The sequence below is a fragment of the Nerophis ophidion genome, linkage group LG13 (genome assembly GCF_033978795.1).
Source record: "Nerophis ophidion isolate RoL-2023_Sa linkage group LG13, RoL_Noph_v1.0, whole genome shotgun sequence".
NCBI classification, from domain to species: domain Eukaryota; kingdom Metazoa; phylum Chordata; class Actinopteri; order Syngnathiformes; family Syngnathidae; genus Nerophis; species Nerophis ophidion.
Genome location: NC_084623.1, coordinates 22,338,246 through 22,363,155, shown reverse-complemented (window position 1 = coordinate 22,363,155; position 24,910 = coordinate 22,338,246). Strand labels below are relative to the sequence as shown.

At 38.8% G+C, this 24,910-nt stretch overlaps 1 protein-coding gene across 1 annotated transcript in view; it reads right to left on the bottom strand.

The window, feature by feature from the left end:
* The window catches only part of efnb2a (ephrin-B2a), a 90,752-nt gene that overhangs the window by 61,382 nt on the left and 4,460 nt on the right, over nt 1-24,910 (bottom strand). Inside the window, 2 exon segments of the mRNA XM_061918615.1 lie at nt 3,050-3,088; nt 3,091-3,332. Coding sequence (XP_061774599.1) covers nt 3,050-3,088; nt 3,091-3,332 — 281 coding nt within the window.

The following is a 24,910-nucleotide window of genomic DNA, read 5'->3' as shown; positions in this document are numbered from 1 at the left end:
TTTTTATTTGTTTAATAGTAAAATGTATCATTTGTTTACTTAACAATTATTTTGAGCTAATAATAATAACTTTGCTGTCTAGTTTTTCTATCTTGTTTTCTTTCATTACTGAGTTTCATTTGCAAGTGTTATACAGTAGCCTGCATCAGTTGCAGTTCCAAAATGTTAGACGGTAGTAGTGTATATGGCTATAAAGTGTTGCCAAACTAGGAAGTAGTCTTTGCCATCAAACTGAATCTAGTCTTTTGTTGAGCCCTGCAAATTGTAAGTATTGTACTCACTACACCACCGGCTGTTTGATTGTAACATGCATCTTAGTTGTAGTTTTTTATTACTAAATTTGGAGGTGCTTAAATCGCTATTTAAAATTACTAATACTCATCGGTGTGAGTCTGTTGTGAGTGCTGCTTGAGGGTTGTTTCCTCCCAAGTGTTTGAGCCATCGTGGAGTCTGCAAATGGACGTAATGTCACATGCAACCGGCCCTGCGATGATGTGGCGACTTGTCCAGGGTGTACGCTGCCTTACGCCCGATTGTAGCTGAGATAGGCACCAGCGCCCCCCGTGACCCCAAAGGGGAATAAGCGGTAGAAAAATGGATGGATGGATGGGTCACATGCAACCACGGCAGCGAAATATGGTATCGTTTGATTTTACGTGAATAGAAACCTGTTAGTAATGACAGAATTCGATACCCATCCCTAAAAGATGCATGGTTGGAGTAAAAAAACTATTTTTAAAAATCGAATCTTGATTATTTTCAATCGATTTAGAATCATAATAAAAAAGAACCGCACTTTAGATTTTTTTTGTAATATTTTTTATTAAACTTTTTTTCTGGCACTAATGTTTTACAGGTAATCGAAGCAACCTATACCCATCCATCCATCCATCCATTTTCTACCGCTTATTCCCTTTGGTGTCGCGGGGGGCGCTGGTGCCTATCTCAGCTACAATCGGGCAGAAGGCGGGCTACACCCTCGACAAGTCGCCACCTCATCGCAGGGCCAACACAGATAGACAGACAACATTCACAGTCACATTAACACAATTTAGTGTTGCCAATCAACCTATCCCCAGGTGCATGTCTTTGGAAGTGGGAAGAAGCCGGAGTACACGGAGGGAACCCACGCAGTCACAAGGAGAACATGCAAACTCCACACAGAAAGATCCCGAGCCTGGGATTGAACTCAAGACTGCTCAGGACCTTCGTATTGTGAGGCAGACGCACTAACCCCTCTCCTACCGTGCAGCCCGCAAATCTATTCAGAAAAGTGCTTAGCAACAAATCTAGTGAAGAGTCAACAAGTGCTCTTCTCAACGAGCAGCAGGTGCAGCCAAGGGGCCCTCCCCCATCTAAAATCATTCAGTTTCATTTGTGACGTTAAAGGCCTACTGAAACCCACTACTACCCACCACGCAGTCTGATAGTTTATATATCAATGATGAAATATTAACATTGCAACACATGCCAATACGGCCTTTTTAGTAGACTAAATTGCAATTTTAAATTTCCCGGGAGTTTTTTCCTGAAAACGTCACGTAATGATGACGTGTACGCCTGAGGTCACAGGCTGTTAGGAAATATGTGACAGGGTAGATTGGTTACATTTCCTGGCGATCCTTGAGCGCGTCGGTGTGGATTATCTTGATGGAAGTTTGATTGCAGCACTGTAAGGAACAGACTGCGACAGTCAGGCTGAAGGATCGTATGACGGATCCTGCTGTGATCGGACGTGGAACAAGACAGTGGTGTTGGTTATGACCTTTGCGGTGGGGGCTGTATAGCTCGGTTGGTAGAGCAGCCGTGTCAGCAACTTGAGGGTTGCAGGTTCGATCCCCGCCTCCGCCATCCTAGTCAATGCCATTGTGTCCTTGGGCAAGACACTTAACCCACATGCTCCCAGTGCCACCCACGCTGGTTTAATTGTAACTTAGATATTGGGTTTCACTATGTAAAGCGCTTTGAGTCACTTGAGGAAAAAAGCGCTATATAAATATAATAATTCAATAATTCAAAAAAATTAGCGCTGCACACACAAAATTCGTCTGCTTTAACCGCATAATTACACAGTATTTTGGAGATCTGTGTTGCTGAATCTTTTGCAATTTGTTCAATTAATATTGGAGAAGTCAAAGTAGAAAGATGGAGTTGGGAAGCTTTAGCCTTTAGTCACACAAACACACGGTTATTCCTTGTTTTAAATTTCCGCAGGTGAAACTTTACTATGGTTTCAGACTGCAGTCAAGCAGACATGGATCCCGACCGAATTTCAACCAGCAGTTTTCGGTGAGAAAATTGTGGTAAAAAGTCGCTTCTTACTGGAGATCAGCTGAGCTTGTGTCGTCCATACAGCTGCCCGTCGACTTCCCTGAGACACTGGCTTCAAGACACCCGTGGACACACACCTCTGACTATCAGGTACTGTTTAACTCACTAAAACACTACCAACACAATAGAAAGATAAGGGATTTCCCAGAATTATCCTAGTAAATGTGTCTAAAAACATCTGAATCCATCCCAATGCAATCGCGTTTTTTTTAAACTATTTTTTTTTCTTTTTTTTTTTCTAGTCCGTCGCTATCAATATCCTCATACACACATTTTTCATCCTCGCTCAAATTAATGGGGAAACTGTCGTTTTCTCTGTCCGAATAGCTGTTTTTGTTGGAGGCTCCCATTAAAAACAATGTGAATATGTGAGGAGCCCCCACACGTGTGACGTCATCGTCTGCGACTTCCGGTAGAGGCAGGGCATTTCTCTTAACACCAATGTTGCAAACTTTATCGTTGATGTTCTCTACTAAATCCTTTCAGCAAAAATATGGCAATATCGCGAAATGATCAAGTATGACACTTAGAATGGACCTGCTATCCCGTTTAAATAAGAAAATCTCATTTCAGTAGGCCTTTAAGAATAAGGAAAAAAAAGAAGCAACAGAAAACTGTTCCTTATAATTCTCAACATATTTGTAGGTTTCTTACACACATTTTTTTGAAACAGATCAAAGCCTTTTACGCAAATTAGCGGAGCAAAATTGGTACTTACAGATGATGTAATAGTCTTTCCCCCTGAAGAACTCCAAGCCCAAAGGTTGGGACTAAACTCCTGAAACTTGAGCGTGAACTTGACGTCCTGGTCTGGCTTGACACAGTTGAGGAGAGGCGTGTCAGCCTTGGTAATGGTGCAGCTCTCCAGCTGCACCCTGGGCACCATGTACACCTTGTAATACTCCACTCCATCGCTCACCCCGCCATCCACACGCGGGCACACAATGTCCAATTTATCGCCAATCTGGGGGTACAGAACCACACCTTGACCTGGCACGAATCTGTAAAAAAAAGGAGGATTTTTTTGTGTTATGTGTGAAACGAGCACCTTATGGATCACATTCAATAAATTACACGTCTTTAGTTTCCCTTTGTGGGTTATTATGCAGGATTTCCTGTGTTCTCTGCTGTCAGCATTTGTGCAAAAACCGTGGAGTAGCCATTGCAATTCCGTCCGCTCGGATGCGCATGTGTGCACGTTTGCCAATGTCGCTGTCAATTGTGTGGGACGCGGCTGGAGTGCGTCATCAACATGCATGATCATGATTGAGTTTGAATGTAAAACCTATATTACAGGCCACATGTATATTGTTTCTATTGTTCATCATTTATACTTCAAAGATTCTTAATTGTCAATTTACATTACAAATACATGCAATTAGGCCTGGGTCGATAATTTTGCTCGACAATATTTTGGCCGACAAATTATTGCCAACAAACAATTATTTTTTGAGACAAATGAATCACTTATCTAATGATAATACATAATTTTGAAAGTTTACCCTTTCAAATGCAACAATCTTGTATTTCTCCTCTGTTTTAAAATATAACTGAAATGCTAACTTTTAAATACCAAGTCAAATAAAACTAACTAGTGGTTAGAGTATCCGCCCTGAGATCGGTAGGTTGTGAGTTTGAATCCCGGCCGAGTCATACCAAAGACTATAAAAAGCGGGACCCATTACCTCCCTGCTTGGCATTCCGCATCAAGGGTTGGAATTGGGGGTTAAACCACCATAAATGATTCCCGGGCACGGCACCACTACCGCTCACTGCTCTCCTCACTTCCCAGGGGGTGATCAAGGGGATGGGTTGAATGCAGAGGACAAATTTCACCACACCTGGTGTGTGTGACAATCATTGGTACTTTAACTTTAACTTTACACTTAAAAAAGTATGTTCCGCCTCTGTAAAGGAGAGGGTCGGGGACCCTCAAATATACACAACTAGAGATGTCCGATAATGGCTTTTTTGCCGATATCCGATATTCCGATATTGTCCAACTCTTAATTACCGATATCAACAGATACCGATACATACAGTTGTGGAATTAACACATTATTATGCCTAATTTTGTTGTGATGCCCGGCTGGATGCATTAGACAATGTAACAAGGTTTTCCCCAAAAAATAGACTCAAGTTATGAAAAAAAATGCCAACATGGCACTGCCATATTTATTATTGAAGTCACAAAGTGCATTATTATTTTTTTAACATGCCTCAAAACAGCAGCTTGGAATTTGGGACATGCTCTCCCTGAGAGAGCATGAGGAGGTTGAGGTGGGATGGGTTGAGGTGAGGGGGCGCCAGGGGTGTATATTGTAGCGTCCTGGAAGAGTTAGTGCTGCAAAGGATTCTGGTTATTGGTTCTGTTGTGTTTATGTTGTGTTACGGTGCGGATGTTCCCCCGAAATGTGTTTGTCATTCTTGTTTGGTGTGGGTTCACAGTGTGGCGCATATTTGTAACAGTGTTAAAGTTGTTTATACGGCCACCCTAAGTGTGACCTGTAAGGCTGTTGAACAAGTATGCATTGCATTCACTTGTGTGTGTGTGAAAAGCCTTAGATATTACGTTTGTATGTGACTGGGCCGGCACGCAAAGGCAGTGCCTTTAAGGTTTACTGGCGCTCTGTGTACCCCTCTCTACATCCGTATATACAGCGGTGTTTTAAAAAGTCATACATTTTACTTTTTCAAAACCAATACCGATCATTTTGAAACCGATACCGATCATTTCCGATATTACATTTTAAAGCATTTATCGGCTGATAATATCGGACAGCCGATATTATCGTACATCTCTATCTACAACCAAAGCAATAAATTAAATAGCTAAATAAAGTTATTGTGACCAAAATGATAACAGTTATTAATTTTATCGTGGTATTGTTTAATGCACGGGTGTCAAAAGTACCCGCGAGCAAGTTTATCCGCCCCGCGAGATGTGTTTGCTAAGTATAAAGATTAGCTTTTTTTGATGAAAGAAACTGCTGTTTTTACATGTGTCCACTGGATGTCACATTAGCAATTCTGTTAGGCAAGCAAATGGTTTATACTTAATAAATAAATAAATAAATAGTTAAAAAAAAAGATAGCGATGAGAGATCTATCTATGTATATTTATATATATATCCACACAGTTGCATATATGCATGCATATGAATATATATACACACATACATATAACATTTTTGCACATTGTAGTCCAAAAAAATTGAAAAAAAATTTAAACATGACTTCAAATATGAAATATTATTTTTAAGTTATCATGCCATGATTTCACAAGTCTGGCCCACTTGGAAATAGATTTTCCACCATATGGCCCCTGAGCTAAAATGAGTTTACACCCATGGTTTAATGTGCTCAAAAAGCAATTATACACAAACTAAAACCTTTTAACCAAGTTTAATTTTTTTGGAATAACTAAAATAAATGGCCACACAATATACTGTTTTTGGCAGATGAAACATCAAATACATTTAATACTATCATTATATCGTGAGAGTGCATGTTGATGACTAATTCTGCAAATTTGTCTTGCTAGAGGTCTTGAACGAAAAAACACAGGTGGGCGGATCGAAGCAAACATTGACACTAACAATACAAAGTATAGTATCAGTAGACGGTAAACACTACAGTGATTAGATCGAAATGTTTTATTATGTAAAAAAATATTTAGCTGTTTTGGTTATTGTTTACAAATTCAGAAAAAAAGACAGAGGACACAGAAGAGATTTAAGAGCAAAAAACAAAAAACAAATATAATGATTTTGTTATACACATTGGAACTATAATGTTAGAGTACAAAGCATGTTTCAAAATAAGATACAACTATATTTAATAGGGGACATTTCAACAGCAGGAGCAGGAACTCAAAGTGCCTGCAGGGCTTTCTGTCTGTAAGTGTAATTGATTTTCCCTAAATATTTCCCAAAAAAGAAAAATAATGTTGCAGTTCAGTCTCAGAGTGCAGAGAGGCCCTGCAGCTTTGCTATGATTGCATGAGATTAAGCTCAAAACGAAGAGGAAAATATTATTTGTTGAGTCAGAGTGTCCTAAACGTAATATAGTGTGGCAAACATCTACAGACACCTGAGAAGGACAACTTCTTCATTTCAAACTTCTCAGTCTTTTTGTAGTTTTGTACTATGGAAGGTTAGGGTTAGCGAACGTCATCGCTGCACCTGTTTGTGTTGCTGTTGGTAAGCCGCCAATGGTGTTTTTGACTTGGTTAACTGATATGATTATGAACATTAAAAATGACAGGTGGAGACGACTAAACATAAACTATGTATGTGTTTGTTCTAATTGTAGGACACTTTCTTAGAGGGATGTCCCTTTTCTACTTCCAATACAATACAGATATCAGAGCCTTGAATATTGGTTGATACTGATATTGATCCGATAGGACAGGGTTGTCAGATTTGTTTTAAGTGAGAGCCGCAGACTCATTTTAAGTGAGGGCCACATTATGGCTGCCCTCAGAGGGCCGTCTGTACTAGTAAATATGTAGGAAAATAAATGTATACTAGCCTCGTTACACAATTTGCAAAGACAAATGCGTTTGATTATTATATTGTTTAATAACAGATAGTCAAATAACTTGCTTTGGAATTGACAATCATATATTTATGTTTATTTTTGATAACCCCAACAAATGCTTTGAATATCTTGTTGGATAACAGATAACATTAACGTTTAGAAGATATACAGTAAGGGTGCTCAAAAAATTGAATCACATCCAAATTTTATTCAAACCAATTTTAAATTGATTCATAATTTTTAGACAGTTAATCAATATGTACAGTATTTTATACATATATATATATATGTGTATATATATATATATATATATATACATATATATATAAATATATATATGTATATGTATATATATATATATATATATACAAACTAAATATATGTATGTATATATGTATATATACATATAAACTAAATGTATGTATGTATATATGTATATATATGTATTTGTATATGTATATATATATACATATATACTGTATATATATATACATATACATATATATAAATGTATATATATATATAAACTATATATATATACATGTATATATGTATACATATATATAAACTATATATACATCTATATATCTATAGATGTATATATATATATATATATATATAATATATATATATATATATATATATATATGTATGTATGTTTTTTTTAGATTTTTTATCATTTGTGATGCTGTTGCTTTTATACATTTTAGTTTTTTTTCCTTTTTTAGCATTGTATTTAATGAGTATCGCATTTGTGTGTCCTTTTATGTACTTTGTACATTTCCATCCTACGTATTGTAAAGCTGAGATTGGGTTGGATTTTTTGGGGTTGCTCTTTTTTATTTTATTATATTGAACATTTGGAGATTTTTGTAAACAAAATAAAAATAATAATAATTTTATGTCAGCAGCCAAAACAAACTTTTACAAGCTGTAACTGTTTTGAAAAGGTTTGATAATTTGTATGCCAAACATATATAATGAGATTTTAATCAATTAATCAATCAATCAATGTTTATTTATATAGCCCTAAATCACAGGTGTCTCAAAGGGCTGCACAAGCCACAATGAAATCCACGGTACAGAGCCCACATAAGGGCAAGGCAAAACTCAACCCAGTGTGACGTCGATGACAGTGACTATGAGAAACCTTGGAGAGGACCGCATATGTGGGCAACCCCACAGATTTGTGTTGAATCAAGAATAGATTCTGAATCGAATCAAATCGTGAGTTGCCCAAAGATCACCATCTTTAATATGCAGTATTTTTGTTCTGTCGAAATATATATTTTTTTATTTAATTCCATTATTTTAAGCCTTTGGCTGGCCACATAAAATGAAATGATGGTCCATTATGGCCCCCGGGCCTTGAGTTGGACACCTTTGCAATAGGATATCAGCAGGAATCATAAATACTTTTATCAGTTTGTTGTATGCAATGCTAGAAAAGGTTTGATCACGTGAAATTTGCCAAAAAGAGAACAATGTTGGTTATGAATAACACCAACCTATTTATTATCAAATGTCTGAAACGGATGTATGCTGTCTTTCAATTGAAGTGAAGAGGTAATTGTTTTTGTGGTGACTCACAATGCCTACAGTCAATAATTGAATTAAGCTAATGACGCTAATGCAAAATATTGTTATGGCAAAAACACCAGTGAGGTTCACAAACGGCTGTTTTTAATATCAGAACAAAACAGTCATTGCAGCGTTTAACCATTGTCTGCACAAATCAACCCACAAAATTAACAGTTATTGTGTGTTCACTTCCAACCCTGTCCCTAAAATTAATCATGAGAGAAGTTGAAGTCAGCTCGTTTCGGACATTTTCATCCAACCCCCCGACTGAACGGCGGAGTCAGGTTTTTTTTTCCTTCTTCTTTGACTACAAAAGCAACCACCGCAGACTGTCAGGGGAGACCTCCAGCTGGGGACTTGTGGTGAGGCACAGACAATTCATAATTAACGACAAGCACTCAATTAAATCGAAAAAAGGGGGAGTAAATCAGTGCAGAATCATGTTAAATACACATCAGGGCTTCTACATCACGCAGCTCTTTTATCCCAAATGAACATTTACGGCACATTATTGTGTTTTCTCCATTTGCATGCATCACATGTTGTTGCCGCTAGCAACAGCATGCGTTCAGCACACGTGCACGCACGCAACATACAGTGCGCCCATGAGCACACTCCAGCTCATGCACAACAGCTAAATAGGCCGAGTGGATATTTCCCCTGCCCCCGAGGACACACTCGGCGGTAATGCACTATGTCCAGCAGTGATGGACCCAGAAGGACGGAGATAAAGGAAGCATGTTGGAGGAAAATAACCAAAATGATGACGTTTCCGAGGCGATTATTTATTTTTTTTTAAAAGTCACTTACACATGCAAGTGTCTGGATATCGACCGACATCTTATCTGCGCGCCAGGTGGAAATGTCTTTGCTGATAGCACATTTTCGGACAATGCTATCATACGGGGCCCCCTGCCAGGTTAGCATGAATGCTATCTCTGCAGGAAGTTGGCGACTTGCAGGAGATCAAACATTTCCAGCCATGACGCGGGAAAGATAAACACCAGACGAGCGGAAAAAAAAACCTCGCTGATCGCCTTCACGTGCTCACAACGTACCGTTGGGTGTGCCTCAAATGTTCGTGTAGAGGAGCGATCGCACTACAAGTCAGCTTTGTGTCGGCGATAGAAAGAAATACCGTATTTCCTGGAATAGCCGCCAGGGCGCTAATTAATTTAAAACCTCTTCTCACTACTGCGCTTATTCAAGTCATGCGGTAAAAGTAAGCAGGTGCTAATGATTTTAAAACCTATTCTAACCCCTGCGCTTACCAAGGGCATGCAGTAAAATATTGTGTGGGTAAAACAAAATAATAATAAAAAATTAATTCTGTGGCTGCGGCCCGGTGGTTGGCGTCCACTTTTACACCATGCTATCTGCGTGCCGGCTGGACACATGCATCTCGCTGCTTCTCATACCAGATTGCAATGCATACTTGGTCAACAGCCACACCTTTTACACTGATGGTTGTGATATAAACAACTTTAACACCGGATTTGGTGCTAGCAAGTGTATAATATAGCCAAGAGTCATGGATGCATTGCATTCTGGGTAAGTGTTATGTTGCGTTTATAATGTGTTACAGAGCCGATGTTCTCCAGAAATGTGTTTGTCATTCTTGTTTAATGTGGGTTCATAGAGTGTGGCGCATATTAGTAAGAGTGTTAAAGTTGTTTTATATCACAACCATTAGTGTGATCTGTATGGCTGTGGAACAAGAGCCCTGGTTTACACATAGAAAACGCAAAAAAAACAATTTCCGCCATTTTGAAAAAGATGACAGGGGAAGCATCACTTGTGACGTCACAAATTTTACCCGGCGGTAAAAGTAAGCATGCGCTTATATATTTGGGGAGCGAGTTTGACCCGGCAGTAATTCAAGGCAGGTGCATATTATATGCCCGGCAGCTATTCAAGGAAATTCAGTAACTGGAATAATAATTATAAAACAACAGCACTTTTTCTATTTTAGTCAACTTTTATCTCCTTCATGATGTCTTCCAGGTGTGAGGCAGACCGTTCTGGTGGCAGTGAGTCAATCAATCAATCAATCAATCAAAGTTTATTTATACAACCCTAAATCACAAGTGTCTCAAAGGGCTGCACAAGCCACAACGACATCTTTGGTTCAGAGCCCACATCAGGGCAAGGAAAAACTCAACCCAGTGGGATGACAATGAGAAACCTTGGAGAGGACCGCAGATGTGGGCGACCCCGAGTGGATCTAGCATAATATTGTGAAAGTCCAGTCCATAGTGGATCTAACATAATAGTGAGAGTCCAGTCAAAGAAAAATAAAGAATTATGGTAAAATGCTCGGAAAGCGTAGAAATAAACATTGGTTGCATTATCGGTCCAAGCCGCTCAAACGCTCTGACCATCATGGAAGAATCTACTATTACTTTTTCACTTCCGATATTGGAGCCTTGAATATTGGCAACATCAGCATGAATCATTCATACTCTTATTATTTTGTAGTGTGCAATGATAGAAAAAGGTTTAAACAGGTGAAATTAGTCCAACAGATAACAATTGTAGGTATAAAAAATAGACATTTCCCATAATATCGGACTGCCAATATTATCGGCCGATAAATGCTTTAAAATGTAACATTGGAAATTATCGGTATCAGGCTCAAAAAGTAAAACGCCGCTGTACGGAGTGGTACACGGACGTAGGGAGAAGTACAGAGCGCCAATAAACCTTAAAGGCACTGCCTTTGCGTGCCAGTCCAGGCACCTAATACATACGGCTTTTCGCACACACAAGTGAATGCAAGGCATACTTGGTCAACAGCCATACAGGTCACACTGAGGGTGGCCGTATAAACAACTTTAACACTGTTACAAATATGCGCCACAATGTGAACCCACACCAAACAAGAATGACAAACACATTTCGGGAGAACATCCGTACCGTAACACAACATAAACACAACAGAACAAATACCCCCGTTGCAGCACTAACTCTTCCGGGACGCTACAATATACACCCCCCGCTACCCCATACCTCGAACCCCGCCCGCCCCTTCTCCGCCCACCTCAACCTCCTCATGCTCTCTCAGGGAGAGCATGTCCCAAACATACTTGGTCAACAGCCATACAGGTCACACTGAGGGTGGCCGTATAAACAACCTTAACACTTACAAATATGCGCCATAATGTGAACCCACACCAAACAACAATGACAAACACATTTCGGGAGAACATCCGTACCGTAACACAACACAAACACAACAGAACAAATACCCCCCTTGTAGCACTAACTCTTATGGGACGCTACACTATACACCCCCCTGCTACCCCATACCTCGAACCCCGCCCGCTCCTTCTCCGCCCACCTCAACCTCCTCATGCTCTCTCAGGGAGAGCATGTCCCAAATTCCCAAGCTGCTGTTTTGAGGCATGTTAAAAAAAATAATAATGCACTTTGTGACTTCAATAATAAATATGGCAATGCCATGTTGGCATTTTTTTCCATAAATTGAGTGGATTTATTTTGGAAAACTTTGTTACATTTTTTAATGCATCCAGCGGGGCATCACAACAAAATTAGGCATAATTTGTGTTGATTCCACGACTGTATATAACGGTATCGGTGAATATCGGAATCAGTAATTAAGAGTTGGACAATATCGGAATATCGGATATCGGCAAAAAAAGCCATCATCGGACATCTCTAATAAAAAAAAACACTTAGCTATTTATCATTAACCATCTGGAATGGATTTAAGCTGTTTTTAAGTTGAAGTGGAGTGGTAAATGTCATTTGGCGACATGCAGGGGCCACAATAATTCATGAAGTTAAGCCCGTGACGACGGAAGTTGAATGATGCGGACACATTTGTTACTGGATATTTGCTAATACACTCATGCCTTGGAGAATTTGTGTAATTAAAATGAAATTATAGTCATTTGATACTCGTGTATAAATGTAATGTTTTAGACTGCAATATTATTCGATTAAGGACACTTATTACGCTCGAGTGGCTTGTGTGCTGAGCTGTTGTTAAATTAAACACAAGTAAGGGATTGTTCTCGCTGTCATTGCTGTTTAATTTTATTATTGCATATCCTCTCTTTATTGATGGTGATTCGGATGTTCATTCAGCTCGGGGTCGGCCACCCTTGTGGTTCCCTGCAGCTTTTTCAAAAAACGTATGAAAATGGAAAAAGAAGGGGGTGGGGGAATATTTTTTGTTTTAATAGGGTTTTTGTAGGAAAACAAAGATGACACAAACCTCCCTAATAGTTAGAGAGCCCACTGTTTAATGTGTTTTTGTTTATGCTTCACTGATGAGAGTATTTGACGAGCGCCGTTGTGTCCTACTAATTTTGGCGGTTCCTGAACTCACCCTCTGTGACTCAACAGTTTGTTTACATGTATAACTTTCTCCGACGCCTGTGTTTTATGCCACTCCTTTGTCTCATTTTGTCCACCAAACTTTTTATACTGTGCTTGAAAGCACAAAGGTGAGCCTTGTTTATGTTATTGACTTTTTGCCAGTGCGAATCAGGCATATTTGGTCAGCGCATGGCCGCAAACTAGTCGATGCTAACATGCTATTTAGGCTAGTTGTATTTACATTTTGCATCAATATGCCTTGTTTGAGCTCATTTAATTTCCTGAGTGTATTTAATTTATATGTGCATGTCTCATGACATATTATATGTAGGTAATATTGGCTGAACTTCTGATAGTTGTTTGTGTGGCATTATAAACCACAGCAAACTTTACCCAGCTTTCAAAGATTGTAATACATCAACTCAGAGAAGACAGCCTGTCGTTTCCTTTAACTTGAACACAAACTTTATTTAATTTTCTCCAGTCATGGGACAAATAAAGTCTATCCAAGTTAGCCTGACCATATTATGAAATCCCAAAAAGAGGACACATATATGTGTGCCAAGGCGGGAAGCACGCCAAAGCCGGGACAGGGTGAACATTCGCCAATAATACTTGAACTTGCTTTATAAATAATATGTTTATTTAAATAAAGCATTTTTCTCCTCTGTTGACAGCAGTGTTGTCGCTAGGAATTTTCAAAATGAGGTCCCATGGACCCAATCATAAGTCATAAAAATGGGGTCCCACGGTAAATTTTTGGGGTCCCACGTTTGTAAGCATTTCGAAAACAAATGATAAACGTATGCATTGTCCTGTTATATCTCACATTTTTTATTGTGTTTTGGAAAAAGGTTGTCATGAACGTTACTTAATTCATTAAAATAAATTTTAAACAAAATAAGACAAATTTGTATGCATATATAAATATATTCAGTTATAAACATGCATTCACTTTCTTCTATCCTTCATAAATCTAAACTTTACCGCTGCTGGTATTTTTTTCTATGTTTTTATATAATAGGTCGTAGGTGTAGTTATTTCCGTATAAAAGTGTAATGAAATGATGATGGTGTGCCAGGGCATACATACATTTTATATTTAACGCTTAAATCTCTGGAGTCTACATCAACTTCAGATCCATCCCTCATTTCAAAATGTTTTAGTTTTTTTCATATTTTTTTTATTGTTTGTTTGTTTTCCGCCCTTTTTTGTCAAACAAAACTATGTTTTTTTATGGCAAACATAAAAAATATGTAAAATCTTCCACCAAAATTATTTTTCAAAGTGGAATATTTGATGTGAAGTAATCGGGGTTGAGGTGGGGGTAAAGGGGTGAGTAGCAGGGGTTTATATTGTAGCGTCTCGGAAGAGTTAGTGCTGCAAGGGGTAATGGGTATTTATTCTTTTGTGTTTATGTTGTGTTACCGTGCGAAAGTTCTCCCGAAATGTGTTTTTCATTCTTGTTTGGTATGGGTTCACAGTGTGGCGCATATTTGTAACAGTGTTAAAGTTGTTTGTAAGGCCACCTTCAGTGTGACCTGTATGGCTGTTGACCAAGTATGCCTTGATTAACAGTCAATCCACTATTTTGCTCTTTCTGCCCCTCCCCCATTTTTTATGTTTTTTGACCCCTTCTTAACCCTGTATGTACATTGAAAATACACGCCACCCTGAATCAATATGCCAGACATTTGAGGCATTTAAGAAACCCCGCCCGGACAGCCTGGACAGCCCGGACAACCTCGCAAAAGAGGACGTATAGTCAGTCTAATCCCAGTGATTCTCAAACTGTGGTATGCGGGCTCCATCTTGTGCATATGTGGCCCTCGAATGAATTATCTATGGCCCCCGGGATGATATTTGATTAGTATTAGAACCGTCCCGCAGGCCACAGCCAACTGCTGCTGTTTTGCACGCACCAATACTCCCATCAGTGTTGGTGTTAGGAATTTTAAAATGAGACCCCATTAAGTCATAAAAATGGGGTCCCACAGTAAATAATTAGGGTCCCACTTTTTTGTTACCGTTTTGAAAACAAATGATAAATGCATGCATTATCCTGTTACATTTCACAATCTATATTGTGGTTTGAAAAAAAAGTTGCCATAAATATTACTTAATTCATTAAAAAAAAATTATACAAAAGAAAACAAACTTGTATGCATATCCAAATCAATTCAATTATAAAATTAATTCCCTTTCTTCTTTCCTTCATGGATATAAACCTTACTGCTGCCGGTATTTTTTTTCCCCTATATTTTTATTCTAATATTTGCAGAATGTGTTTGTTCCATTTTTGGCCAAAGTAAGACAAAGAAAACAATCTGAAGTTGTCTTTATTTTTTAATTTTAATGCCATGATTTTTAATAGTCCGGCTTGGTGTGCACAGATTTTCCTCCATGCGGCCCCCTGAGCTAAAATTAGTTTGACACCCCTGATCTAGTGGTGCGCCAAAGATTTGATTCAATATTTAAGTACAGTGTTTAATTCTATTGTATTCAAACACAGTGTTACGTAAAAATATTAAACACACTTGTCAAAAAAAACATCTTCCGTGTTTTTAATGAATACCTAGGCCTGCTTAGCTACTGTTTTTGTCATTATGGTGGTACTTGGGGAGCCAAGTGTCTTCTGAGGTGGTCCTTGGTGGAGAAAGTTTAAGAACCACTGATCTATCCTAACCTATCCAAAAAATACATGCTATACCTCATATTGTTGTATTATTAAGTTTTTGATGAAAGTCTTTGTCCAAATGCTGCCCATCTTTTTGTATCTTCCTAAGAATCGGCGTCCACTGCAGTGGACGTTCGTGTTTTACAATTACGAGGCAATTTTTTTCTTTTTTGTTGTAATTTTGACAAAAAGCAAAATACCAACAACAAAGCGTTCACTGCAGAGGACACTGCTTCTCAGCATAATAAATACAGGACAATACAAAATATGTATACAGTGGGGCTAAAAAGTATTTAGTCAGCCACCGATTGTGCAAGTTCTCCCACTTAAAATGATGACAGAGGTCTGTAATTTTCATCATAGGTACACTTCAACTGTGAGAGACAGAATGTGGTGTTCTTGGGGGTCAACCATTCAAAGCTCTCACTGAGGGAAGGAGGTTTTAGCTCAAAATCTCACGATACATGACCCCATTCATTCTTTCCTTAACACGGATCAATCATCCTGTCCCCTTAGCAGAAAAACAGCCCCAAAGCATGATGTTTCCACCCCATGCTTCACAGTAGGTATGGTGTTCTTGGGATGCAACTCAGTATTATTCTTCCTCCAAACATGACGAGTTGAGTTTATACAATATTGATACATGGATGATACAGCAGAGGATTGGGAGAATGTCATGTGGTCAGATGAAACCAAAATAGAACATTTTGGTATAAACTCAACTCGTCGTGATTGGAGGAAGAAGAATACTGAGTTGCATCCCAAGAACACCACACCTACTGTAAAGCATGGGGGTGGAAACATTATGCTTTGGGGCTGTTTTTCTGCTAAGGGGACAGGACGATTGATCGGTGTTAAGGAAAGAATGAATGGGGCCATGTATCTTGAGATTTTGAGCCAAAACCTCCTTCCATCAGTGAGAGCTTTGAATGGCTGACCAAATACTTATTTTCCACCATAATTTACAAATAAATGCTTTAAAATTCCTAAAATGTGAATTCCTGGATTTTTTTCTCACATTCTGTCTCTCACAGTTGAAGTGTACCTATGATGAAAATTACAGACCTCTGTCATCATTTTAAGTGGGAGAACTTGCACAATCGGTGGCTGACTAAATTATTTTTTGCCCCACTGTATATGAAGTGGCGACTTGTCTAAGGTGTACCCCGCCTACCCCCTGAATGCAGCTGAGATAGGCTCCAGCGACCCCAAAAGGTACAAGCTGTAGAAAATGGATAGATGGATATATGCAACATTAGTGAGGGAAAAGATGGTTTATTTGTCAAAAAAAGGCCTTTTCACGAAGAAGTGTGTCGATAAAAATGTGAGACTTTGCTAGTTTGTGTTGACCGCTTTGTCTCGTCTGTTGTTGTGTTTTCTTTATAACATTTTTCATCTTTTACTTTATGCAGGTTTGTGGTTTTGGGAAGGAGAAGGCAAAGCGACCAGAAAGTAAAATCTCCCTCAGTCACTCCTGTGCTCCTGGATCAGTTGACAATGTAAGCAATTGTCCTTCCTATCAGCATGTCTTTCAATTTAAAGCGCACACACACGCGCACGCACACACACGCGCACGCACACACACGCGCGCACACACACACACGCACGCACACACACACACACACACACACACACACACACACACACACACACACACACACACACACACACACACACGGTGGCGCATCGCTATCCGAGTCTCCCTTGTGTACTCCTTGGAGGGGGAGGGTGGACAAGAGCAAGTGTTTGAATCCCAGCTGCAATGCAAGGTTTGATGAAGGCAGCAGACAAAGACGGTGACGGTTAATCCAGCCTCGCTTCTTTGCAGCGCTCCGGCTTTTGCCCTTTGTCGGCCGAGGGGACGGAGGTCTTTATGCTGACTGTCACTCTGTACTCTTTGTCCTTGTGCTGGCTCGGCCTGCAGTTGCCGCCTTGGGCCCAGGCTTTCAAGCAGTAATCCAGGACTGTGGAATCTGAGCAGCCCGGGACGTAATTACTAGCCTCCTTGTCCCGAGGGGACCCCGACGCTTTCTTCCGTCCCGCTCGGCTCTTTCTTGTCTCTTCTAATGCACGAGCCTAGTAATCATCTTTGACTCTTATCATAAAACAAGAGACCTTTTAACCTCACTAATTCGAACATTGTAACGCTTGAACTTACCTTTAAAAAAAAAAAAGCAGGAAGCGTAGTTGCATTTGTTTTACTATGCTAACCACGACAATACACTTGCAGCAAATGCACACATGCTATACATCCGCAAAAGCGTCAGAGCGTCTGCAAAAACTAAAAGAAGCAAGCAGTTTAGACTAGCATATCCTCTGAGAGTCAGCGTCCACTGTAGTGGACATTTGTCTGTGGTCTATTGCAGTGTTGATAGAGGGCCGCCAAAATATACTTGTTTCTCAACTGTGCTCCGTTTGGCAGTACTCAGTTGTAATACACTTGTTCACCACTTGTGGCAGTAATGACAAAATCAAACAAACAAAATGAGTCATAGAGAAGTTACTTAAGCACAAAAATTACGACTAAATTGGTAATTTAATATTATGGGCTGTATATTTAAGAAACATTTATCATAATTATTGTTATTTATTACTAATTTAGTTGGATTTTTTTTTTTTTAGCACATCATAGTTTGTACATTGTACAAAATAATTGTAATACATTTAAATTATATGTAAATGTGTTTTATCAGTCTATATGAAGCTATTTATTTAATAAAAATATAAATTAATATTTATTGTTAATTTTGTTTGAATTTATTTAATTTAGCACTGCAAAATTGTCTGTAAATTTATTTTTCATCTGTTTCTATGAAGCCCTTTTTTTGCAGTATATTTGATTTATTACATATTTTTGTATTTAGTCTGACCTTGATAATAATCTTTGTGATTAACACATATTATTTGACAAGGTTGTAAACTCTAAGTAAGTCAGATATAAGTATTGAATATGATGAAAATCTAGAGTAAGATGAGTAATTCAGTGTTGATATTTGATTGGGCCCCTGAGCCCCTCTGTAGTGGAAAAAATTGGGCTTCGAGGTCAAAAATGTTAAAAACCCCTGGTCTATAGCATCTGTTAGTTGGATCATTTTGGAAAAAACACAAATGTCCTCTACAGAGAACTCTGACTTTTGAGGATATGTCATGAATAAACTCGTAAAACAAAACACTAATGTTCCAAACTTGAGAAGAGATTTATGGCTCTTTAAAGGGAGCTAGATGTGCTTCTTTAAAAGAGTTGTTCAAAAGACTTGTTATTATAGTTTGTTTTTTTTAGCAACAACATAATTAAAGGTTGCTGTTATAAGATAAGATGTGTATCAGTATAATTAAAATTAACACAAATATTACTGTTTTGGTAAGAAATATTCGGAAATATAGGCAATAATTGTATTTGTATTTTTATTTTTAATAATGGTTAGTAAATATTCTTTAAGGTGGTCCCATATTCCCAATTTTTGACAGTGATATCACTAATTAGTATGTTCCCTAACTTAAAGAATGTTGTAGCATGTTATTAGTACAGATAAAAATACACAAATCAAATAAGAATAAAATGTACATACAGTAATAAGGGGGGATTTGTCCCGGTTTACCTGGCACGTGAAACGTGACAAACTAAGGGGGTGCACTATCCACCGTAGCCACCAGATGGCAGAGTGTTGAATATCTTAAAATGTTTTTTGTGGCAATTACAACTTTGTCCACATAGAAAGTGTCCCTTTCCATAATTTTCAACAGACTGCATTGCAAAAATGTTAACCCCTCACTCTCGCTCTCAGGTAGTGAGTTCAAATGAAAAAAAGTAAACTAAATAACATAAAAATAAGTAAACAAAAACAATTAGAAATAAAAATGATAATTTATTTAGTCCATTTGGGTGGCATTGTGTCTGCACGTGCATACAAACAGCTCCAAAACTAACGGCTGACAACTGTGAATTTGTTCACTTAAAAGAACCCTTCAAAGGACTCGATTCGTTTGTAAATGTCACATCTGTATCTCAAACTTGGCGAAACGTAGCTCTTCTAAAGACAAAAGTTTCATTCCACTACAACTAAAATTCATTGAACAAGCATCTTTATTGACTCTTTTGCAGTCGTTAAGATACACGTTTCCTCATATATCGACTAAGACTTGTGCCCAAATTTTAAGTTGATGCGAGGAAGCTAGGGAATTAATCATTTTTGCAATGCTGTCTGCTGAAAATGATGGAAAGCGTCACACTACATCAGTGGTTCTCAAATGGGGCTATGCGTACCCCTGGGGGTACTTGAAGGTATGCCAAGAGGTACGTGAGACTTTTAAAAAATATTCTAAAAAAAGCAACAATTTAAAAATACTTTATAAATATATTTATTGAATAACACTTCAACAAAATATGAATGTAAGTTCATAAATTGTGAAAAGAAATGCAACAATGCAATATTCAGTGTTGATTTTTTGTGGACATGTTCCATAAATATTGATGTTAAAGATTTATTTTTTTGTAAAGAAATGTTTACAATTAAGTTCATGAATTCAGATGGATTTCTATTACAATCCCCAAAGAGGGCAGTTTAAGTTGATGATTACTTCTATGTGTAGAAATCTTTATTTATAATTGAATCACTTGTTTATTTTTTAACAAGTTTTTAGTTATTTTTATATCTTTCTTTCCAAATAGTTCAAGAAAGACCACTACAAATTAGCAATATTTTGCACTGTTATACAATTTAATAAATCAGAAGCTGATGACAGTGCTGTATTTTACTTCTTTACCTCTTTTTTTCAACCAAAAATGCTTTGCTCTGATTAGGGGGTACTTGAATTAAAAAAAATGTTCACAGGGGGTACATCACTGAAAAAAGGTTGAGAACCACTGCTCTACATAACAACTGACGCTGTGGTCAAAGTCGGAATTGCCACTAAACACAATTTAAGATATTCAACACGCTACTGGCGTCTGGCGGCTGAAGTGGATAGTGCGCCCCTCATTTTGTCACGTTTCATGTGTCAGGTAAATTGCGATGAATGGAGTCATATGAATCCCGTTTACACTGTATCTATAATTAATTTGCAACTATAATTATGTGATACTTGTTTACTTGTGACTGCGTGGCGCAGTGGGAGTGTGGCCGTGCGCAACCCGAGGGTCCCTGGTTCAATCCCCACCTGGTACCAGCCTCGTCACGTCCGTTGTGTCCTGAGCAAGACACTTCACCCTTGCTCCTGATGGGTGCTGGTTAGCGCCTTGCATGGCAGCTCCCTCCATCAGTGTGTGAATGTGTGTGTGAAAGGGTAAATGTGGAAGTAGTGTCAAAGCGCTTTGAGTACCTTGAAAGTAGAAAAGCGCTATACAAGTACAACCCATTTATCATTTATTTACTGGCGTCTGGCAGCTAAAATGGATAGTGCACCCCTCGTTTTGTCACGTTTCATGTGTCAGGTGAACTGTGATGAATGAAGTCATATGAATCCCCTTTACACTGTATCTATAATTAATTTGCAACTATAATTATGTGATACTTGTTTACTTTGACAAATGTGCTGTTTTAGACTGTGATATTGTTCAATTAAAGATACTTAGTGTGTCTAGCTAGTGCGCTATTTTATGCTTAGCTGTTGTGTAGCTTTTAGTTCCTCGTAGCCTATAGCCTACCATGCTTTACCTTTTGTAAATGACTTGACTGAAATATAAGAAGAGACCCATTTTGTGTGCTCATTGGAGGACATTTAGACGTTAACTGGCTGTCTAACTTTGCACAAATAAAAATGGTGCTGCAAGACTGCTCGTATCGGACATTTTTTAAAATGCAAGCCAAGGTCATCTTGTTTTTCTGCTGGTATCGGATCGATTTTTAATATCAATATCAGATCGGGACAACCCTAGTTTTGGTCTGACTTTTTGGAACGTATTAGTAAGAAAAACCCATCCATCCATCCATTTCTACCGCTTATTCCCTCTGGGGACGCGGGGGGGGGGCGCTGGTGCCTATCTCAGCTACAATCGGGCGGAAGGCGGGGTAAACCCTGGACAAGTCGCCACTAAGAAAAACCGTGAGTACATTTTCACACCTTCAGGGACCATCAAAGTATTTTTATACCAAGATCTTCCACGCAGAGACAATGAAGGAGACGCGGTTACAAGACCTTGTCACTCATCCATGATGGACCGACATCCCTATGCCACTCCCCCAGACCCCTTATTTGAACAAAAGGCCCCACAGAGGTGCCCCCGTCACTGCCTGGTCACAAAGGGCCTTTGGGCTTCTATGTAATCTCTTAATGAACTGCAGAGGAGGAGAGGGAGCGCTCTTTTAACATTAACCATGTAAGCAGGCCTGGCCTTTGTTTCTGCCTTCCAAATACAAAATGGATTAGCAGGGGAAGTAGGCGTGTGCATGTGTGTGTGTGTGTGTGTGTGTGTCATTGTGTGTTAGAAAGACTGGGGTGAGGAGAATGTGGAGCCTTTAGTTTGTTCTTAGGGGTCGCAAGCATCAGGGCAGTAAAGTAGTAAAGAGCACACAACAATAAGGGTTAATCCACACAGCCGTGGGCCTGGTGGGCAATTTATTTTTTCTCGCATAGACGCACACATGTCCAGCGTGCGTAGAGAAAGCCTTCCTTTATCCGTTGCTCGCCCCCCACAAAAGCATCAAGTCCGGCCAGAAGCATTCACATTTCCAACGTTTTGTCTGTCGACAGTCAAAGATCGACGCAAACCCATGTTGCTATTTTTGACACTTACATACTTATCCACAACAACATCAGAATGTTCCGCTCATTCAGGACACCATGCCCCCCCACCCCCCAAATAAAACATCCCTGATTCTCTGTAATATTCTATGACAATATTTTTGTTTAGAAAGAATGGTCAATTTTGACGGGTTTCACATTTCTCAATTGATTCTAATTTCCCATCCCTAACATTCCCACCTTTGCTTATGAATATTCTTATACATCATTTTATTCTCAATTGTCTGGGCACGCCCCCTCCTGTACAATCCGGCTCCATCCCCTCAGACTGTCCTATCAAAGTCTGTGAGCAGAAAGTGATGAGGCCAAACGTTTCCTAAGACAATTGGAACAATCCAGCTGCGGTCCTTTCAATGCCTTGAGAATCCCCAAACAATTGGAAAACCCAAACTCCCTTTCGTCCTGAGAATTCCTCGTTCAAAGCATTCCAACATGAACACAATCAGCTTACTTGCAACATTGTTTAGTCAGCCACCGATTGTGCAAGTTCTCCCACTTAAAATGATGACAGAGGTCTGTAATTTTCATCATAGGTACATTTCAACTGTGAAAGACAGAATGTGAAAAAACAAAAATCCAGGAATTCACTTTGCAGGAATTTTAAATAATCTATTTGTAAATTATGGTGGAAAATAAGTATTTGGTCAACCATTCAAAGCTCTCACTGATGGAAGGAGGTTTTGGCTCAAAATCTCACGAAACATGGCACCATTCATTCTTTCCTTAACCCGAATCAATCGTCCTGTCCCCTTAGCAGAAAAACAGCCCCAAAGCATAATGTTTCCACCCCCATGCTTCACAGTAGGTATGGTGTTCTTGGGATGCAACTCAGTATTCTTCTTCCTCCAAACACGATGAGTTGAGTTTATATCAAAATGGGCACATGGATGATACAGCAGAGGATTGGGAGAATGTCATGTGGTCAGATGAAACCAAAATATAACTTTTTGGGTATAGGTTTTAGGATATGATGGCAAACATATTGATCGGGACATTCTTAGTTATTATGACTGTTATTATTAGACTGTGACATTTGTCAACGATTTGAAGCAACATTAATATGTTTTCGACAGGGTCATTTTCACTTTGCGCTACTTTTTATATAAATGAAAAGTTCTATACTAATAAACATTGATTTGATTATTTGTTGCGATTTGATCAAAGTCGTCAATTTTTGGAAATTCATAGTAGGGTTGTCACTTCCAAAACCGATATTGAGGATTGGTCGATTCTGATATTGTTCTGATACATCAGCAGGAATCAGACATAACCGTTGCGTTGAATGTTAGAAAAGGTTTGACGAGTGAAATTAGTCAAACACAACAATGATAGGTATGAAAACACTAGCCTATTTATTATGAACTGACTGGAATGGACTTATGCTGTGTTTAATTTGAAGTGGAATGGTAAATTTTGTTTCTGGTGACACCTAGTGGCCACAATAAATCATGAATTTAAGCTAGTGATGCAGTAAGTTAAATGACGCGGAAAGGTTTGTTACTGGATGTTTTCTAATACGTGTCTGCCTTTGAGACTTTATATTTGTAAGTAATATGAAACTTTATGTTGACAAATGTGCTGTTTTAGACTGAAATATTGTTCAATTATGGACACTTATTACGTCTGTTTAGCTTGTGTGCTATTGTGTGCTTAGCTGTTGTGTAGCTGCTAGCTCCTAGTAGCCTATAAGCCTACCATGTCTATATTTTGTACAAATACAAAAAATACAATAAAAGACCAGCCTTGTGTGCTTATTGGTGGACCTTTAGATGTTAACTGGCTGTCCAGATTTAAAAAATAGGACTGCTTGTATCGGACCTTTTACATGCAATCCGATATATTTGGATAATAGTTTTTTGTTCATATCGGACATATATCTGAATCGGCTCTGGACACCTATAATTCAAAGTGTTGCAAGCATGAGCGTGGCCATGGCTTCTTACGGGTTAGGTTAAAATGATGGTGAGTTAAGTTGGACAACAGGAAGGAGTCAGTGATTCCTTGCATTGTCTCCATTAGATCCAAACCCCTTGGCAGGGGTATCATCCCCTTCCCCCAAAAACATCTCAATCAATGATATCACTTAACCCCCAAACTCCAGACGGAACACAAAGAGCGCACACATGCTCACGTTAATTCAGTGGAATGCTGCTGTGTTCGCCGCAGCCGTGGGGGTTCGGGAGGGGCGCCCAAAAAACGGCAAGGTCAGACGAGTATCACCATTTTCAAAATAAAAGTTGACAAGCCCCGAGTAATTTTAGAAGCTGCATTTCCTGACCTTCTATCTAAAAAAGCATTGGAAACACATTTAGCAGCGTTTCAATCATCTCCACGTCTATCCTCTTACAATGTTTGAATCAAATGCCAGCACTTTCATACATTTAAAGATGATTAAAATGTAGTGAGTGAATGAGTGAAGTAATGCTTGCCATAACTGAATGATGATAGGAAACAATAAATGTTTTCATTGTCATATCATTGCACTTTTAAACACGCTCAGTGGTTCTCAAACTTTTTTTTTTTACCAAGTACCACCTCAGAAAACCCTTGGCTCTCCAAGTACCACCATAATGACCAACATTAGAATACAGTAGCTTAGTAGGCCCAAGTATGTACTAATAACAGAGGTTTTATTCAACAAGTATATGTATTATTGTCGTCGGCCACTGTAACATTAGACGCAGTATGAACAGT